The sequence below is a fragment of the Puma concolor genome, chromosome B4 (assembly GCF_028749965.1).
Source record: "Puma concolor isolate L17-30 chromosome B4, mPumCon1.1.hap2, whole genome shotgun sequence".
NCBI classification, from domain to species: Eukaryota; Metazoa; Chordata; class Mammalia; order Carnivora; family Felidae; genus Puma; species Puma concolor.
This window is the reverse complement of record NC_141673.1, coordinates 118,298,349-118,313,351: the sequence shown is the minus strand read 5'-3', so window position 1 is coordinate 118,313,351 and position 15,003 is coordinate 118,298,349. Positions and strand designations below refer to the sequence as shown.

Sequence of the window (15,003 nt, the reverse complement as noted above, 5' to 3'; positions counted from 1 at the left end):
CCATTAATCACTAAAGTCCTATTGATCCAGCCTCTTAAATACTTCTTAGGTCTGTTTCTTTTCATCCCCAATTCCACTGCATAGATAGACTTTAACAAGTTTTGCCCAAGTGACTCAAATATACACGTATTTAATCTCCTTGTCTTTAGTTTTGCTACCTTCAGTTTAGACTCCAGACTGCCACCCTCCCACCAATCTGTCTAAAATGTATTAATATAATAATTGTATTCCTCTGCTTTATTGTCAGATTCATGCCATAGTACACAGGGCATTTCATCTTTTGGCCCCTGCCTACTATTTTTCTGTTCTCATCTTTCATTATGGCATCCCCTCTGAACCTCTATCCTGTTCCTCTCTTGCATTTTTAAGTCCTGTTACACAAGGTTGCGTGTAGTTCTTGAGCACTGAAGGCTGTTATTTAATGACTCTGTCAACTTGTTTATGCTTTGTGTTGCCTGTGGTTTAGAAATCCTGTTTTCGGGGTATTGGGTGGCTTAGTTGGTCAAGCGCCCAACTTTGGCTTGGGTCATGATCTCTTGGTTCGTGACCTTGAGCCCTGCATCGGGCTCATTGCCCTCAGGGCAGAGCCCACTTCAGATCCTCTGTTCCTCTTTCTCTCTACTCCCCGCCCCCAGTTTCTCAAAAGTAAAAATAAAATGTTAAAAAAAATTGAGAAATCCTGTTCTCTGTAATGCCTTTCCTGACTTCCTGAGGTAGCATTTATTTTACCAGACCTAGAGCTTCTAACATAATAACAAAATGATTTCAAAAAATTGATTATTTGTGTATCTCTCCCCACCAGTCTGAGAACATTCAGATCATTCGTTATTTATCTTTACATTTTCAGAACTTCTATAAGGCCACGTATATAAAAGATGCTCAGTAAACATTTAATAAATTGATGAGGTTTTTCCTCTACTAGAGATAAAGGAGTGTGAACATCAAACCATTAGAACCCTAAGTCCACCTGTGACCTGTTTGTTGTTTTCACTATAGTGTCCTTTTTTGTTTGTTTGTTTTTGGGAGTGAAGAAAGTATGAGCAGGGGCAGAGAGAGAAGGAGACACATAATCCGAAGCAGGCTCCAGGCTCCAAGCTGTCAGCACAGAGCCTGACGCTGGGTTTGAACCCACAAACTGTGAGATCATGACCTGAGCCGAAGTTGAACGTTTAACTGACTGAGCCACCCAGGTGCCCCTCAGTATAGTGTTCTTACAGAGAGTTTCTTGACCTGAATTGATTGATGCAAGTGTAAGGTCCAAAGTTAGTTTTCTAGCCATTGATGAAGTAATTTATTGTTGAGTATTACTGTAATTCTTCACACAGACGGTAAAAATTAGAATTTCTAGACTCTTTGAATGAATATTTTTGTGAGTTGTGATTATATTTTTGGAGTGTGTTATCTATATAGTCAATCAATACTGATGTGTTGTTTGTGTATTTAGGGGTTCCTTTTGCGGGACAGAGGATCAGATGTTGAGAGTTTGGACAAACTCATGAAGACCAAAAATATACCCGAAGCTCACCAAGATGCGTTTAAAACTGGTTTTGCAGAGGGTTTTCTGAAAGCGCAAGCACTAACACAAAAAACCAATGGTAAGTTGATTTGACCCCATTCATATTTGGGTAGATACCTAAAAGGAAGTCATAGTCCTGTATTTAAGTGATTATAAATCTTTTTTCTAACAATTACCACTTTTTCACTGCTTATATTCTGTTATATTTGTAATGTAAGCTGTGTCAAAATGGAAATATCTGTGGACTCTTTGCCTTGTTTTGAGAACCTATGTCAAGGACAGAAGCCTGAGTGGCTTCGTGAGGTTTTGCTGACAGGGTGCTGAAAGGAAATCATGGCAGTTATACAAAAGCATGCCACGTTCCAAAACCTCATGTGATGAAATATGGTTTCCATCAGTAACCTAATATTTGTCTTTTGTCAAGCTGTCCTTTCTCATTGATGTCATTTAAGGCTTTTTTTTTTTTCTCCTTCCAGATTCTCTAAGACGAACTCGTCTGATTCTCTTCGTTCTGTTGCTGTTTGGCATTTATGGACTCTTAAAAAACCCATTTTTATCTGGTAATGGCTCTTTGAATTTTTCTGACTTTTTTTTAATCTTTTAAATACTTGAATTTTTTTTTTTTTTTTGTAGTTAATATACCTAAGACTTAGGAGTGAGAAAACATGTATAGTTCTAGTGTCTAGGCCCCTCGTTCCTACGAGTCAACACTTCACAGATTGGGTCAATTTGAGATTGTTTCTTTTGTGTTGAAGTAGAAAAGTTTTAATCTGTTATGATTATATGCCATTTGCATTGTCAGAGGGCCTACCATATTTACATTGCTTTGTGGATTACAGGAAAAGTTCCTTCAGACACTGTACAAATTTCAACTTTGACTTGTTTTGGGAAAAGAATATTTTGTTAAAATTTTAAGGTTTATGTTATATCAAAAATGTTAGATTAACTTCTATTAGTGGTTAGTGTTCCACATTTTTAGAAAATTATACCTGTCCAATTATAAAATTTAAAAAACATGTATTAGAATTTTATAATCACAATACAAATGAAATAGTTCTTTATTTCAAAGACACAATAAATTTATGAAAAATTACATATTATTAAACATCAGTTTAAATGAGTCCCATATTTTCTGGGGTTGCCAAGTCTAAAATGAAATGTCAGTTGTAAGTGGTACTGCTTGCTTTTTCAACTATTCAGTTTTTACCCTGTGTTCTCTGTGTTCTTTATGTTTGATTACCTTGAGAGAAAAAACTGATGTACAGTTAAGAATATTAGTTGAGGGGTGCCTGGGTGGCGCAGTCGGTTAAGCGTCCGACTTCAGCCAGGTCACGATCTTGCGGTCTGTGAGTTCGAGCCCCGCGTCGGGCTCTGGGCTGATGGCTCAGAGCCTGGAGCCTGTTTCCGATTCTGTGTCTCCCTCTCTCTCTGCCCCTCGCCCGTTCATGCTCTGTCTCTCTCTGTCCCAAAAATAAATAAACGTTGAAAAAAAAAAAAAAAATTTAAAAAAAAAAAGAATATTAGTTGACCTGGATCAGGAATTCATCCCAGGACTTGCATGTAACCCCAGATATTTTAAGTTTTTTGTGGCATCAAACCTGAGATGAGATTTTAACATCCAGGAATATTCTTTTTATATCTAGAGTCACCTTCTCTTATCTCCTTATTTTCAAAACAGAACCATTACAGGGACACTAGGTGATAACGGAAGAGTAGGAAAAGGTCTGATTATTCCTTTATGTTTCTTAATTTCTTTTTTTTCCCTTAATTTCTTATGTTAAGTAAAACATATATTAAAATATGAAGTGCATTGCCGTTGAGTAATTAATTTCTTACAAGGTTCAAGTGGGTTCAACTACAAATTTATTTGCCTTATTTATTAAGTCTATCTATATAGATTCTTTTTTTAAAAAACTGTATTTACTTAGAGAGCATGCATGCACGGGCGTGCGGATGTGGGGGAGAGGCAGAGAATGAAAGAGAATCCCAAGCAGGTCCTGTGCTGTCGGCACAGAGCCAGACCCAGTGCTCGAACCAGTGAACCTTGAGATTATGACCTAAGTTGAAACCAGGAGTTGGATGCTGAAGTGACTGGGCCACCCAGACACCCCATAGATTTTTTATTTCAATGTTTATGTTTTAATTTTAGAGAGAGAGAGAGAGTGTGTGAGTGAGTGGGGGAGGGGCAGAGAGAGAGGGAGAGAGAATCCGAAGCAGGCTCCTCAGTGTCATCACAGAGCCCAACGTGGGGCTTGAACTCAGAAACTGTGAGATCATGGCCTGAGGCAAAGTCAGACGCTTAACCAACTGAGCCACCCAGGCGCCCCGGACCCCACAGATTCTTAAATAAACAATTTAGTGGCTAAAACTATTAGTGTCCATTCTAGAATTTCTATATTACATTTACTCTTCCGACTCATATATTATTGATAATGTTAAGTGTTTTCTCGTTAACTGTATTTTTACCTACTGACTTTTTTGCATCTGAATTTCTGTCTTTTAAAAAAATTTTTTTTAATGTTTATTTATTTTTGAGACAGAGAGAGACAGAGCATGAACAGGGGAGGGTCAGAGAGAGGGAGACGCAGAATCTGAAACAGGCTGCAGGCTCTGAGCTGTCATCACAGAGCCCGACACGGGGCTCGAACTCGCGGACCGCGAGATCACAACCTGAGCCGAAGTCGGACGCTTAACTGACTGAGCCACCCAGGCGCCCCTAAATTTCTGTCTTAAAGGCAATATTTTCATCTTCTGAGGAAATTAGAAATTACTTTTTACTCATTTATATGTTTAGTATGAAAGCTTAACCAAGGGGGAGAGGTTTAAGAAAGCTTTGTAATAAATAGTTCCTTATAGTTGATCTTACGTATTTTACTGTTCTTCCAAACTTGCACTGTTTTTTTTAAATTACTAGTAGTATTTTTAAAGTTTATTTCAAGAGAGAGAGAGAATCAGCAGAGAAGGGTTGGGGGAGGGTTGGACAGAGGATCCGAAGCTCTGCACTGACAGCAGAGAGCCTGAAGTGGGGCTCAAACCCATGAACTGTGAGATCATGACCTGGGCAAAAGTCCGACGCTTAACTGACTGAGCCGCCCAGGCACGCCTCACTGTGTTTCTTATACTTGATGATGTCATTAATGATCTATCATCCGAGGGCAAGTAACAGTTGCCAGAGGAAGGAGGCTACATCAAAAGTGAAATAATCTCTTTTAAGGTTCGCCCTTCTTAAAAAAAATGCTAGTGCCAGTTTTTAATGCTAGGTTTAAGGCAGTGTATTCATGGTGTACATCTCTGACCAGTTGTAGCAGGATAATTTAATGTTAAAAATGCAAACTCTTGGGCCTTTTACTAAATCTGCAAATCAGAAGTTCTGGGCCATGGTCTGGGAACTTGCATTAGCACCTTTCTCAAGTGACTTTTATGCACAGTGGAGTTTGAAAATGATTGGTTTAAATCTCTGTTATGAGATACTATAGGAGAAGAGGGAAATACTATTTCATTTTAATTAGAAGGTACAAAGATAGTTTAATGAGGGTCATTGATTCCTTGAACACGGCCTAGAAATCCAGTAGACCTAGTTTCTGTACTTCACTGTAAATTAATGAATATGAATTTAGATGTAATTTTTCTGGGCTTTCTTAAATCTGAAAAACAAGGTGGTTGGAATTTTATAAATCTATCAGAGATATAAGCATTTCTTTTCTTCTCTTTAGTCCGCTTCCGGACAACAACAGGGCTTGATTCTGCAGTAGATCCTGTCCAGATGAAAAATGTCACCTTTGAACACGTTAAAGGAGTAAGTTAAGAAGTTTACTTTGCTTTCTTCGAATATTATCTAATTATGTAGCGCCAATATTTGAGTTTAAAGGTGTAAAATAGAAAATACATATATATTGGTCTCTACCTCCAGTTCCAAGCACTAAAACTGTTGCAATTTCCGACGTGACAAGAGTACTAGGTGCACTTTGGGTTCTACAGTTTGGTCTTTGACCCCGATTTCTGACACAGGGCTTCTCAATCCCTAGGAATTTCTTGGGTGATAGCACTGTTTTTTTGTACTGAGGCAACTCTGGGTGGGCTCCTGGGTGGGGACTGGCTATTAGAAAAGACCAAGCCATGATTAGAACTTAGATATTGGGATAAAAGAAATAAAACAGATCTTTCCCTTTATGGATTTTAATTCTAACAGAAATTGGACAATGATATGGCATATAAGGAAATTATAATACAGTATGTTCAAAAGTGAAGTGTTATGGGAAAATATAGAGCAGGGTAAAGGAGATCGGGAGTTCTGAGAGAAAAGTCACAATTTTAAATGGTGATATTCAGTGTATGATTGAGAAGTTGACACTTGAGTGAACATTTAAGGAAGATAAAGTAAACCATGGATTTTTTTTTTTTTTTTTAAAGATATTAAGTAATCTATACACCCAACGTAGGGCTTGAACTAAGAACCCTGAGATCAGGAGTCTCATCCTCAGGGGCTCCTGAGTGGCTCAGTTGGTTGAGCATCTGACTCTTGAGTTTGGCTCAGGTCATGATGTCACAGGCTCATGGGATTGAGTCCTGTGTCAGGCTCCGTACTGAGCGTGGAGCCTGCTTATGATTCTCTCCCTCTGCCCCTCTTGTGTTCTCTGTTTACAAAATAAAATAAAAATAAAAATACAACATAAATTCATTAAGCGCCTCCAGTGATATTTGGAATATTCTTTATTAACAACAACAACAAAAAAGAGTCGCATGCTCTACCAACTGAGCCACCCAGGTGCCCCTAAACCATGCATATATTTGAGCAAAGAACGTTTCTAGCCAGAGGAACATAGAGAGCAAGGACCCTGAAGAGCTAATGTGCCTGGCTTGGTTGTTGACCAATGAAAAAGCCACTTGTAATATGCAATAGAATGAGAGCTCTTTGGGGCGCCTGGGTGGCTCAGTCGGTTGAGCGGCCGACTTCGGCTCAGGTCATGATCTCGCGGTCCGTGAATTCGAGCCCCGCGTCGGGCTCTGTGCTGACAGCTCAGAGCCTGGAGCCTGCTTCAGATTCTGTGTCTCCCTTTCTCTCTGACCCTCCCCCGTTCATGCTCTGTCTCTCTCTGTCTCAAAAATAAAATAAACGTTAAAAAAAAATTTAAAAAAAAAAAAAAAAGAATGAGAGCTCTTCCCCTTTCCATACTCTGTTCCCCATTTAAGCATAAATATTTTTCACTTACTCAAATATTAGGGAATAAAGTATCAGAAGTCACTATGCTGCCTTTATACCAAGTAGTCCTTCCCTTCCCTTTGCAATTTAAACAGCTGTGAACTCTGCTGGAATTGTGGAAAGGGAATAATTGAAGAGGAGGCTGGGGCAGTGAGTATTTGAAAACTTGACTCCTTAGCGCAGAGGGCCCCTCTCATTTTTTTTAAGGTGTGCAGAGAGAGCTGAGAGCCTGCATGACATTGAACCTGTGTTGAGGTTATGGTCAGCAAGGCATTTAGTATATGAATAACTTTGAATATTTAAAAATTTTATTTTAATAAAGAACCAAATCTCTTTTTATACATACTTCATTACTTAATATACCACACTTCTTTTGAATAACTTTGAATATTTAAAAATTTTATTTTAATAAAGAACCAAATCTCTTTTTATACATACTTCATTACTTAATCTACCACACTTCTTTTGGAATGAGTCCATTTCTGATTACAAAGCTAAAGAAGACATGCTGATAGTATTAGAAATGGAACATCACAAGGGGCTCCTGAGAGGCTCAGTCCTTTGAGCATCCAACTGTGATGTCAGCTGAGGTCATGATCTCACGGGTTCATGGGCTCAAGCCCCACACTGGGCTTTGTGCTGACAGTGTGAAGCCTTCTTGAGACACTCTCTCTCTCTCTCTCTCTCTCTCTCTGTGTCTCTCTCTGCCTCTCCCCCTGCTCTTATGCTCACACTTTCTCCCAAAATAAATAACATTAAAAAAAAAAAAAAAATGGGGGGGCGCCTGGGTGGCACAGTCGGTTGAGCGTCCGACTTCAGCCAGGTCACGATCTCGCGGTCCGTGAGTTCGAGCCCCGCGTCGGGCTCTGGGCTGATGGCTCAGAGCCTGGAGCCTGTTTCCGATTCTGTGTCTCCCTCTCTCTCTGCCCCTCGCCCATTCATGCTCTGTCTCTCTCTGTCCCAAAAATAAATAAACGTTGAAAAAAAAAAAAAATTTAAAAAAAAAAAAAAAAATGGGGACATCACAGAGTTTTCAGATTGTCACAGAGTTTTCCGTGGTAATATTAACAAATACTGTAATTATTGCTGTAATGTTATATTGCTGTCATTGCTATCAACTCTAAATTTATATGTAGATATATATAAATGTTTAAAGATATCTATAAATGTTATATATATATATTATTGCTATTGTTATATATTACATATATATGTTATTGCTATAATGTTATATTGCTGTTATTGCTATCAAATCTAAATTCATATGTAGATACATATAACTGTTTATAGATATCTATAAATGTTATATATATATATATATATATATATATATATATATATATGTTATAATTTACATACATTTACCGTAATAGGTATACCATTAGGTGGTACCTGTGGTCAGTTTTACAAAGTCTTTTTGTTTTGTTTTTTACATTGATTTACGTATTTATTTCGAGAGAGAGAAAGAGAGGGTGAGTGTGCGAGCTGGGGAGGAGCAGAGAGAAAGAGAGAATCCCTAGCAGGCTCCACACTGCCAGCACATTGCCCAAGATGAGGGTCTCAAACCCACCAACCGTGAGATCACGACCTGAGCCGAAACAAGAGTTGGACGCTTAACTGAGCCACCTAGGTGCCCCAGTTTTACCAAGTCTTAAAGAGCTAGTATAGGAATATCATTTCCTTGCTTAGATTTGTTTGTGTAGGAATAATATTATATATAGCTGCCATAAAAATACTAATAACAGCTTTTATAACTTCATTCATTGTCTTGATCCCCCTAAACTCTATTTTCCTATATAGATTTTATATACCTCAGTTGAGAATTCTCTTGCCACAGAGTCTGGGGAGAGAAATTTTAATTTGAGTAGTAGGTGACATCTAATCTGTTTTCTTTTTTCCTACAATTCAAAGTTATCCATTACCTTGACCAAATGTATTTTGGTCTTGTTTTAGTATATGAATAACTTTGAATATTTAAAAATTTTATTTTAATAAAGAACCAAATCTCTTTTTAAACATAAATTTTATTGAAGCTTAGCATTCACACAGACCTACACAAATCATAAATCTATACCTTAATAAATTCCCATACAGTGAACTCATAATTATCAGCACCCAGCTCAAGAAATAGAATATTAGCAGAAAGTTCCTAGTGTTCCTTTCTTACCACTCCAAGGATAATCATTGTTCTGTTTAATAACATATATTAGTTTCCCCTGCTTTTGAATTTCATATGGACATGTATAATAGTGTATATGGCTTTTTTCACCCACCATGATGTTTATGAGATCCATCCATGTTTTTTTTTTTTTTTTTTAATTTTTTTTTTTTTCACGTTTATTCATTTTTGGGATAGAGAGAGACAGAGCATGAACGGGGGAGGGGCAGAGAGAGGGAGACACAGAATTGGAAACAGGCTCCAGGCTCTGAGCCATTAGCCCAGAGCCTGACGCGGGGCTCGAACTCACGGACCACGAGATCGTGACCTGGCCGAAGTCGGACGCTTAACCGACTGCGCCACCCAGGCGCCCCTCCATCCATGTTTTTAAATGGAGTTGTAGTTCATTTCATCCCCATTGCATAGTATCCTGTGAATATCACAGTACTGTTTATTTATTCAACATTAGGTGGACATTGAATTGTGCCTAGTTTTCACCTAAATAGTGCCATTATGAATATTCTCTGCATGTTTCTTGGTGAGCATATATAACACGTGTCTCCTGGGCTTAGGAGTGGACAGAGCTTTGCTTTTAACCGTTAACTTTATAAACAGTATATTTTCATAATTTAATTGAAATAACCTTTAAAGACCATTTTTAGCCTAAAAAAAAAAAAAACAAACCTCTTTGCTCTTTATTTCTTCCTAGAAACAGTCCTAGGAAAGTATGTAGAAATCTAAGATAATCACGAGTTTAATTCTAGATTTTCATAATGCCCTTTGGCCCAGAGATATTTCATGTTTTAGTGCACTTTTTTTCAGGTAGTTTCTTTTATTTTATTTATTTTTTTTATTGTTCCTTTGCTGGTTTTTTTTTTTAATATATGAAATTTTTTGTCAAATTAGTTTCCATACAACACCCAGTGCTCATCCCAAAAGGTGCCCTCCTCAATACCCATCACCCACCCTCCGCTCCCTCCCACCACCCATCAGCCCTCAGTTTGTTCTCAGTTCATAAGAGTCTCTTATGCTTTGGCTCCCTCCCACTCTAACCTCTCTTTTTTTTTTTTTCTTCCCCTCCCCCATGGGTTTCTGTCAAGTTTCTCAGGATCCACATAAGAGTGAAAACATATGGTATCTGTCTTTCTCTGTATGGCTTATTTCACTTAGCATCACACTTTCCAGTTCCATCCACGTTGCTACAAAGGGCCATATTTCATTCTTTCTCATTGCCACGTAGTACTCCATTGGGTATATAAACCACAATTTCTCCATTCATCAGTTTGATGGACATTTAGGCTTTTTCCACAATTTGGCTATTGTTGAGAGTGCTGCTATAAACATTGGGGTACAAATGCCCCTATGCATCAGTACTCCTGTATCCCTTGGGTAAATTCCTAGCAGTGCTACTACTGGCTCATAGGGTAGGTCTATTTTTAATTTTTTGAGGAACCTCCACACTGTTTTCCAGAGTGGCTGCACCAGTTTGCATTCCCACCAACAGTGCAAGAGGGTTCTTGTTTCTCCACATCCTCTCCAGCATCTATAGTCTCCTGATTTGTTCATTTTGGCCACTCTGACTGGCATGAGGTGATATCTGAGTGTGGTTTTGATTTGTATTTCCCTGAAGAGGAGCGATGTTGAGCATCTTTTCATGTGTCTGTTGGCCAGGTAGTTTCTTTTAAACCCTAATGTACTTGAGTTTTTTCTTCTCATTGAGAGCTATTATTTAAAGTTGTCTAAACGTAGGGTTGCAAATTGGCTGTGAATATATTATTTGGACAGTGTAATTTATTTATTTATTTATTTTTTTAAAGGTAACTTCTTTTTTTTTTTTTTTTTTCAACGTTTATTTATTTTTGGGACAGAGAGAGACAGAGCATGAACGGGGGAGGAGCAGAGAGAGAGGGAGACACAGAATCGGAAACAGGCTCCAGGCTCTGAGCCATCAGCCCAGAGCCTGATGCGGGGCTCGAACTCACGGACCGTGAGATCGTGACCTGGCTGAAGTCGGACGCTTAACCGACTGCGCCACCCAGGCGCCCCTGGACAGTGTAATTTAAAATAAATATGGGGAGGTGGCACCTGGGTGGCTCAGTCAGTTAAGTGTCTGACTTTGGCTCAGATCATGATCTCATGATTCGTGAGTTCCGGCCCCGTGTTGAGCTCTGTGCTCATGGCTCAGAGCCTGGAGCCTGCTTCAGATTCTGTCTCCCTGTCTCACTGCCCTTCCCCTGCTTGCACTCTGTGTCTGTCTCTCTCAAAAATAAACAAACATTAAAAAATAAAATAAAATATAATAAATATAGGGGCGCCTGGGTGGCTCATTTGGTTAAGCATCCAACTTTTGATTTTGGGTCAGGTCATGACCTCACAATTAGTGAGATCGAGCCCTCCCCCGGGTTCTTGTGCTGACAGTGTGGAGTCTGCTTGGGATTCTCTCTCTCCCTCTTGCTCTGCCCTTCTCCCACTTGCACTTTCTTTCTCAAAATAAATAAACATTAAAAAATTTATAAAAATTAAAAAAATAAAATAAAATACCTAAAAGAGTACATACACAATTGCATTTTTTTAAATTGTTTTTTGTGGGTTTTTTTTTGTTTGTTTTTGTTTTTTTAAGAGAGAGAGGTTGCACAGGCGGTGTGGAGTACAGGGGAGAGGGAGAGAGAGAATCTCAAGCAGGCTCCAAGCTCCGGGTGGAGCCCTGATATAGGGGCTCGACTTCATAACCCTGAGATCCTGACCTGAGCCAAAATCAATGACTTGTACGCTTAACTGGTTGAGCCACCCTGGTGCCCCACAAATACATTTTTTTCATTTAAATGGATATTTAATATCTTTAATGATGTCTTTTTTATTTTTCCTTGAAAAATTAAAGTCTGGAGCATGAGTTCTGTACTCCTTTGTAGAACCAAGTTGTGATTATTTGCCCTCTGTAAGGGTCTGTTGCTTTCCAGACCCTTTTTCAGTATACTGCTTTTTCAGTATATTGCCACCACTGTTGTTTTCATTTGGTCTTCTGCGCTCAACTTTAATATTATTCTGGCTCCTAGGTATTTGCATTTGTTACTCATAGTTGTATGCTACCTGATTTCTGATAGGCAGCTTCCTTATATCAGTTTTTTTAAAGTTGAGCTAATGTTCTGCTTGACGTATTTGTTGACCAGATTGGGCTTTACGCCTGCTAGGAATCTCAATTCTTACATAATTTTTTATATTTTGAGGATGAAATACTCTAAATTTTTTTGGCCACAACCATTTACAAAACAATATCCGTATACTATAGCTTAATTTTAGTCACTGTCCTTTGGCATTTGTTGGGAACTAAATCATTTATAATCTAGTAGTAACTCCTTATAATGAAAATAATCTCATAATGAATCCTAAATCATTGTTATAATTTAAACACAGGCTTCCTTGTCATTGATGTACATTAAGTTACATAGTTTGCCCTGGAAGCTTGTAATCAGTTCCAAAGTTCTGGATTTGAAACTTGCTAGGGGAACCTTTCTATTTACAACAAATGCCACTGACACATTTAACTGGAATTTTGAATATAAGTGCTTGTTAACTGGAGGGAGCACTATTTCTTGAAAAGGTAGGAAGTTGAGAATGCTTTTGTTGGGATATGTAAAGAAATGCATAATGGGGGGTGCCTGGGTGTCTCCATTGGGTAAGCATCTGACTCTTGACTTTGGGTCAGGGCATGATCTCTCTGTTCTTGGCATTGAGCCCTACGTTGGGCTCTGTGCTAACAGTGCTGAGCCTGCTTGGGATTCTCTCTCTCCTCTCTGCCCTTCCCCGTTCACACATACGCTGTCTCTCAGATATACTAACTTATAAAGGAGACTGCATAATTGGCAAAAAGAGTCAGGTGAAAACCCCTTTGTGTTTGCATTTATAAGGGGCCTTCTTGTGTGCTTCTTTCCCTGAAACAAAGAGAAAGCCAAGTTAACTTCCAGTTACATTTACAACTTTCAAAGAGGCAGCCTTGATAATCCATTATTTAGAATTGTTTGGTAAATTGTGTCACTTTAGGTGGAAGAAGCTAAACAAGAATTACAAGAGGTTGTTGAATTCTTGAAAAATCCACAAAAATTTACTGTGCTTGGAGGTAAACTTCCAAAAGGTAAGATATCTTCCCTTTACCATGACTTGACATCAAAAATACTGTCATCCATTGCTAATTTAATTTTTATCAGATTTAAATGCCTAAAGTTTAATTCTTAATTGCTGTTTTAGAAATAAGTCTTCATTCTAAACCTAACATTGTATAACCTTTTTGGGAGGAAGGGGATTTTGAGTTTTGTTATAATTTCAAACTTTAAGTTGTAAGAACAGTACAGAGAACTCCCTGTACTCTTAACCAGACTCAACAGTTTTTTTAGCACTTTGTCCCATTTGCTCATTCACTTTCTTCACATAAATGTATTTTTTTAATTATTTGAGAGTAAGTTATAGATATCATGCTCCTTTAACCCCAAATACCTATTACATATTTCTTTAAAATAAGGATATTCTATTATATAACTCCAATATAGTTCTTAAAATCAGGAAATTTAACTTGGTTCCAAAACTATTATGAAATTCACAGTTATATTCAAATTTCAGCATTTCTCTTACTAATATCCTTCGTAGTAAGGTCCTCCCATCACCCTCACTGACCCAAGTTAGGACCTGATCCAGGTTTACACATAACATTTAGATTTTTCTTTAATCTGAAAAAATTCTTCAGCCTTTTATTGTAGGAGTGGGTATGGATCTTTTATGACCTTACAAATAGTACACACTACTTTGTAGAATGTTCCTCTCTGATGTTTTCCCACAGTTAATATGATTTAATGACTGTTGTGATTTTTAATAAGAAATACATATTTAGTCTTAATCCCATTTCTTACAATTTCCTAGTGTTGAGAGCAACACTGTGAGGTGACTTTTAGAACCCACCTAAGGCTAGGAGCTGGTTGCCAATAGAATCAACCATGTGATTACACAGCTGAAACCTCACTCTCACCCTCCTAACTGCTTGGGAGGGGAGAGTGGCTGGAGGTTGAATCAGTCATGCATGTCTAATGAGTCCTCCATAAAAACCCAAAAGGATAGGGTTCAGAGAGCTTCCAGGTTGGTAAATGTGGAGATGTGGGAAGAGTGGCATATCTAGAGAGGGCACAGAAGCTCAACAATCCCTTTCCTTTTCCTTGCCCTATGCATCTCTTCCATCTGACTGTTCCTGAGTTGTATCCTTTTATAAGAAACCAGTAATCTAGTAAGTACAGTGTTGTTTCTCTGAGTTCTGTGAGCCATCTTAGCAAATTAATCAAATCCAAGGAAGAGATCATTGGAACCTCCTATCTAGAGCCTGTTGGTCAGAAGCCTAGGTAACAGCCTGGTCTTGCAGTTCATATAGGCAGTCTTTTGGGACCAAGGCCTTAACTTGCAGTATTTGATGCTATGTCCAGGTAGTTCATGTCAGAATAGAGTTGAATTGTAGGACACCCAGGTGGTGTTGGAGAATTGCTTGTTTGTGTGAGGGAAAAACCGTAGGCTAAAATTGGGTACAAAATTGTAATGACTTAATGGTGTCCTTATATTATACAGTTGTACTATAATCATTTATATTGAACTTTTAAATGGTTCTGGTGTTTTGCTGTTAAAATGAGCACATTGGGGGCTGGGCAAAGTCAGTGAAGGGGAAGGGAGAGAGCTTCCAGTTGTAGAATAAATAAGTCAGAGGAATAAAAGGCCCAGCATAGGAAATATACTAAGTGATACTGTAATAATAGTGTTGCATGGCAACAGAAGGTAACTATACTTGAGCATAGCATAATGTGTAAACTTACCAAATCACTATGTTGTATACCTGAAACGAATGTAACTGTGTGTCAGCTCTACTCACATAAAAATTTTTAATTATGATAATAAAATCAGTGCTGTGGTGATCATCTTAAGGTCTGAAGGCTTTGCCCACATGCTTAATTAACTCCTTAGAATACATTGGAGATTTACTCATGTGTTATTTATTCACTATGCTAGATTCCAATTCTCGAAATGGAATTGGTGAATTAAAGGAGACACTGCTATTTACATTTGGTTTTGTGCTACACACTGTCTCTACTGAGAATGTTCAGA

The 15,003-nt window shown here is 38.2% G+C and overlaps 1 protein-coding gene across 1 annotated transcript in view; it reads left to right on the top strand.

Annotated features, from left to right (window-relative positions):
• Window positions 1–15,003, top strand: part of YME1L1 (YME1 like 1 ATPase) — a 55,153-nt gene that overhangs the window by 24,407 nt on the left and 15,743 nt on the right. Inside the window, exons 6-9 of the mRNA XM_086714699.1 lie at window positions 1,445–1,595; window positions 1,993–2,076; window positions 5,230–5,312; window positions 12,913–13,003. Of these exons, the coding sequence (XP_086570825.1) occupies window positions 1,445–1,595; window positions 1,993–2,076; window positions 5,230–5,312; window positions 12,913–13,003 (409 nt within the window). The remainder of the gene's footprint in view (window positions 1–1,444; window positions 1,596–1,992; window positions 2,077–5,229; window positions 5,313–12,912; window positions 13,004–15,003) is intronic.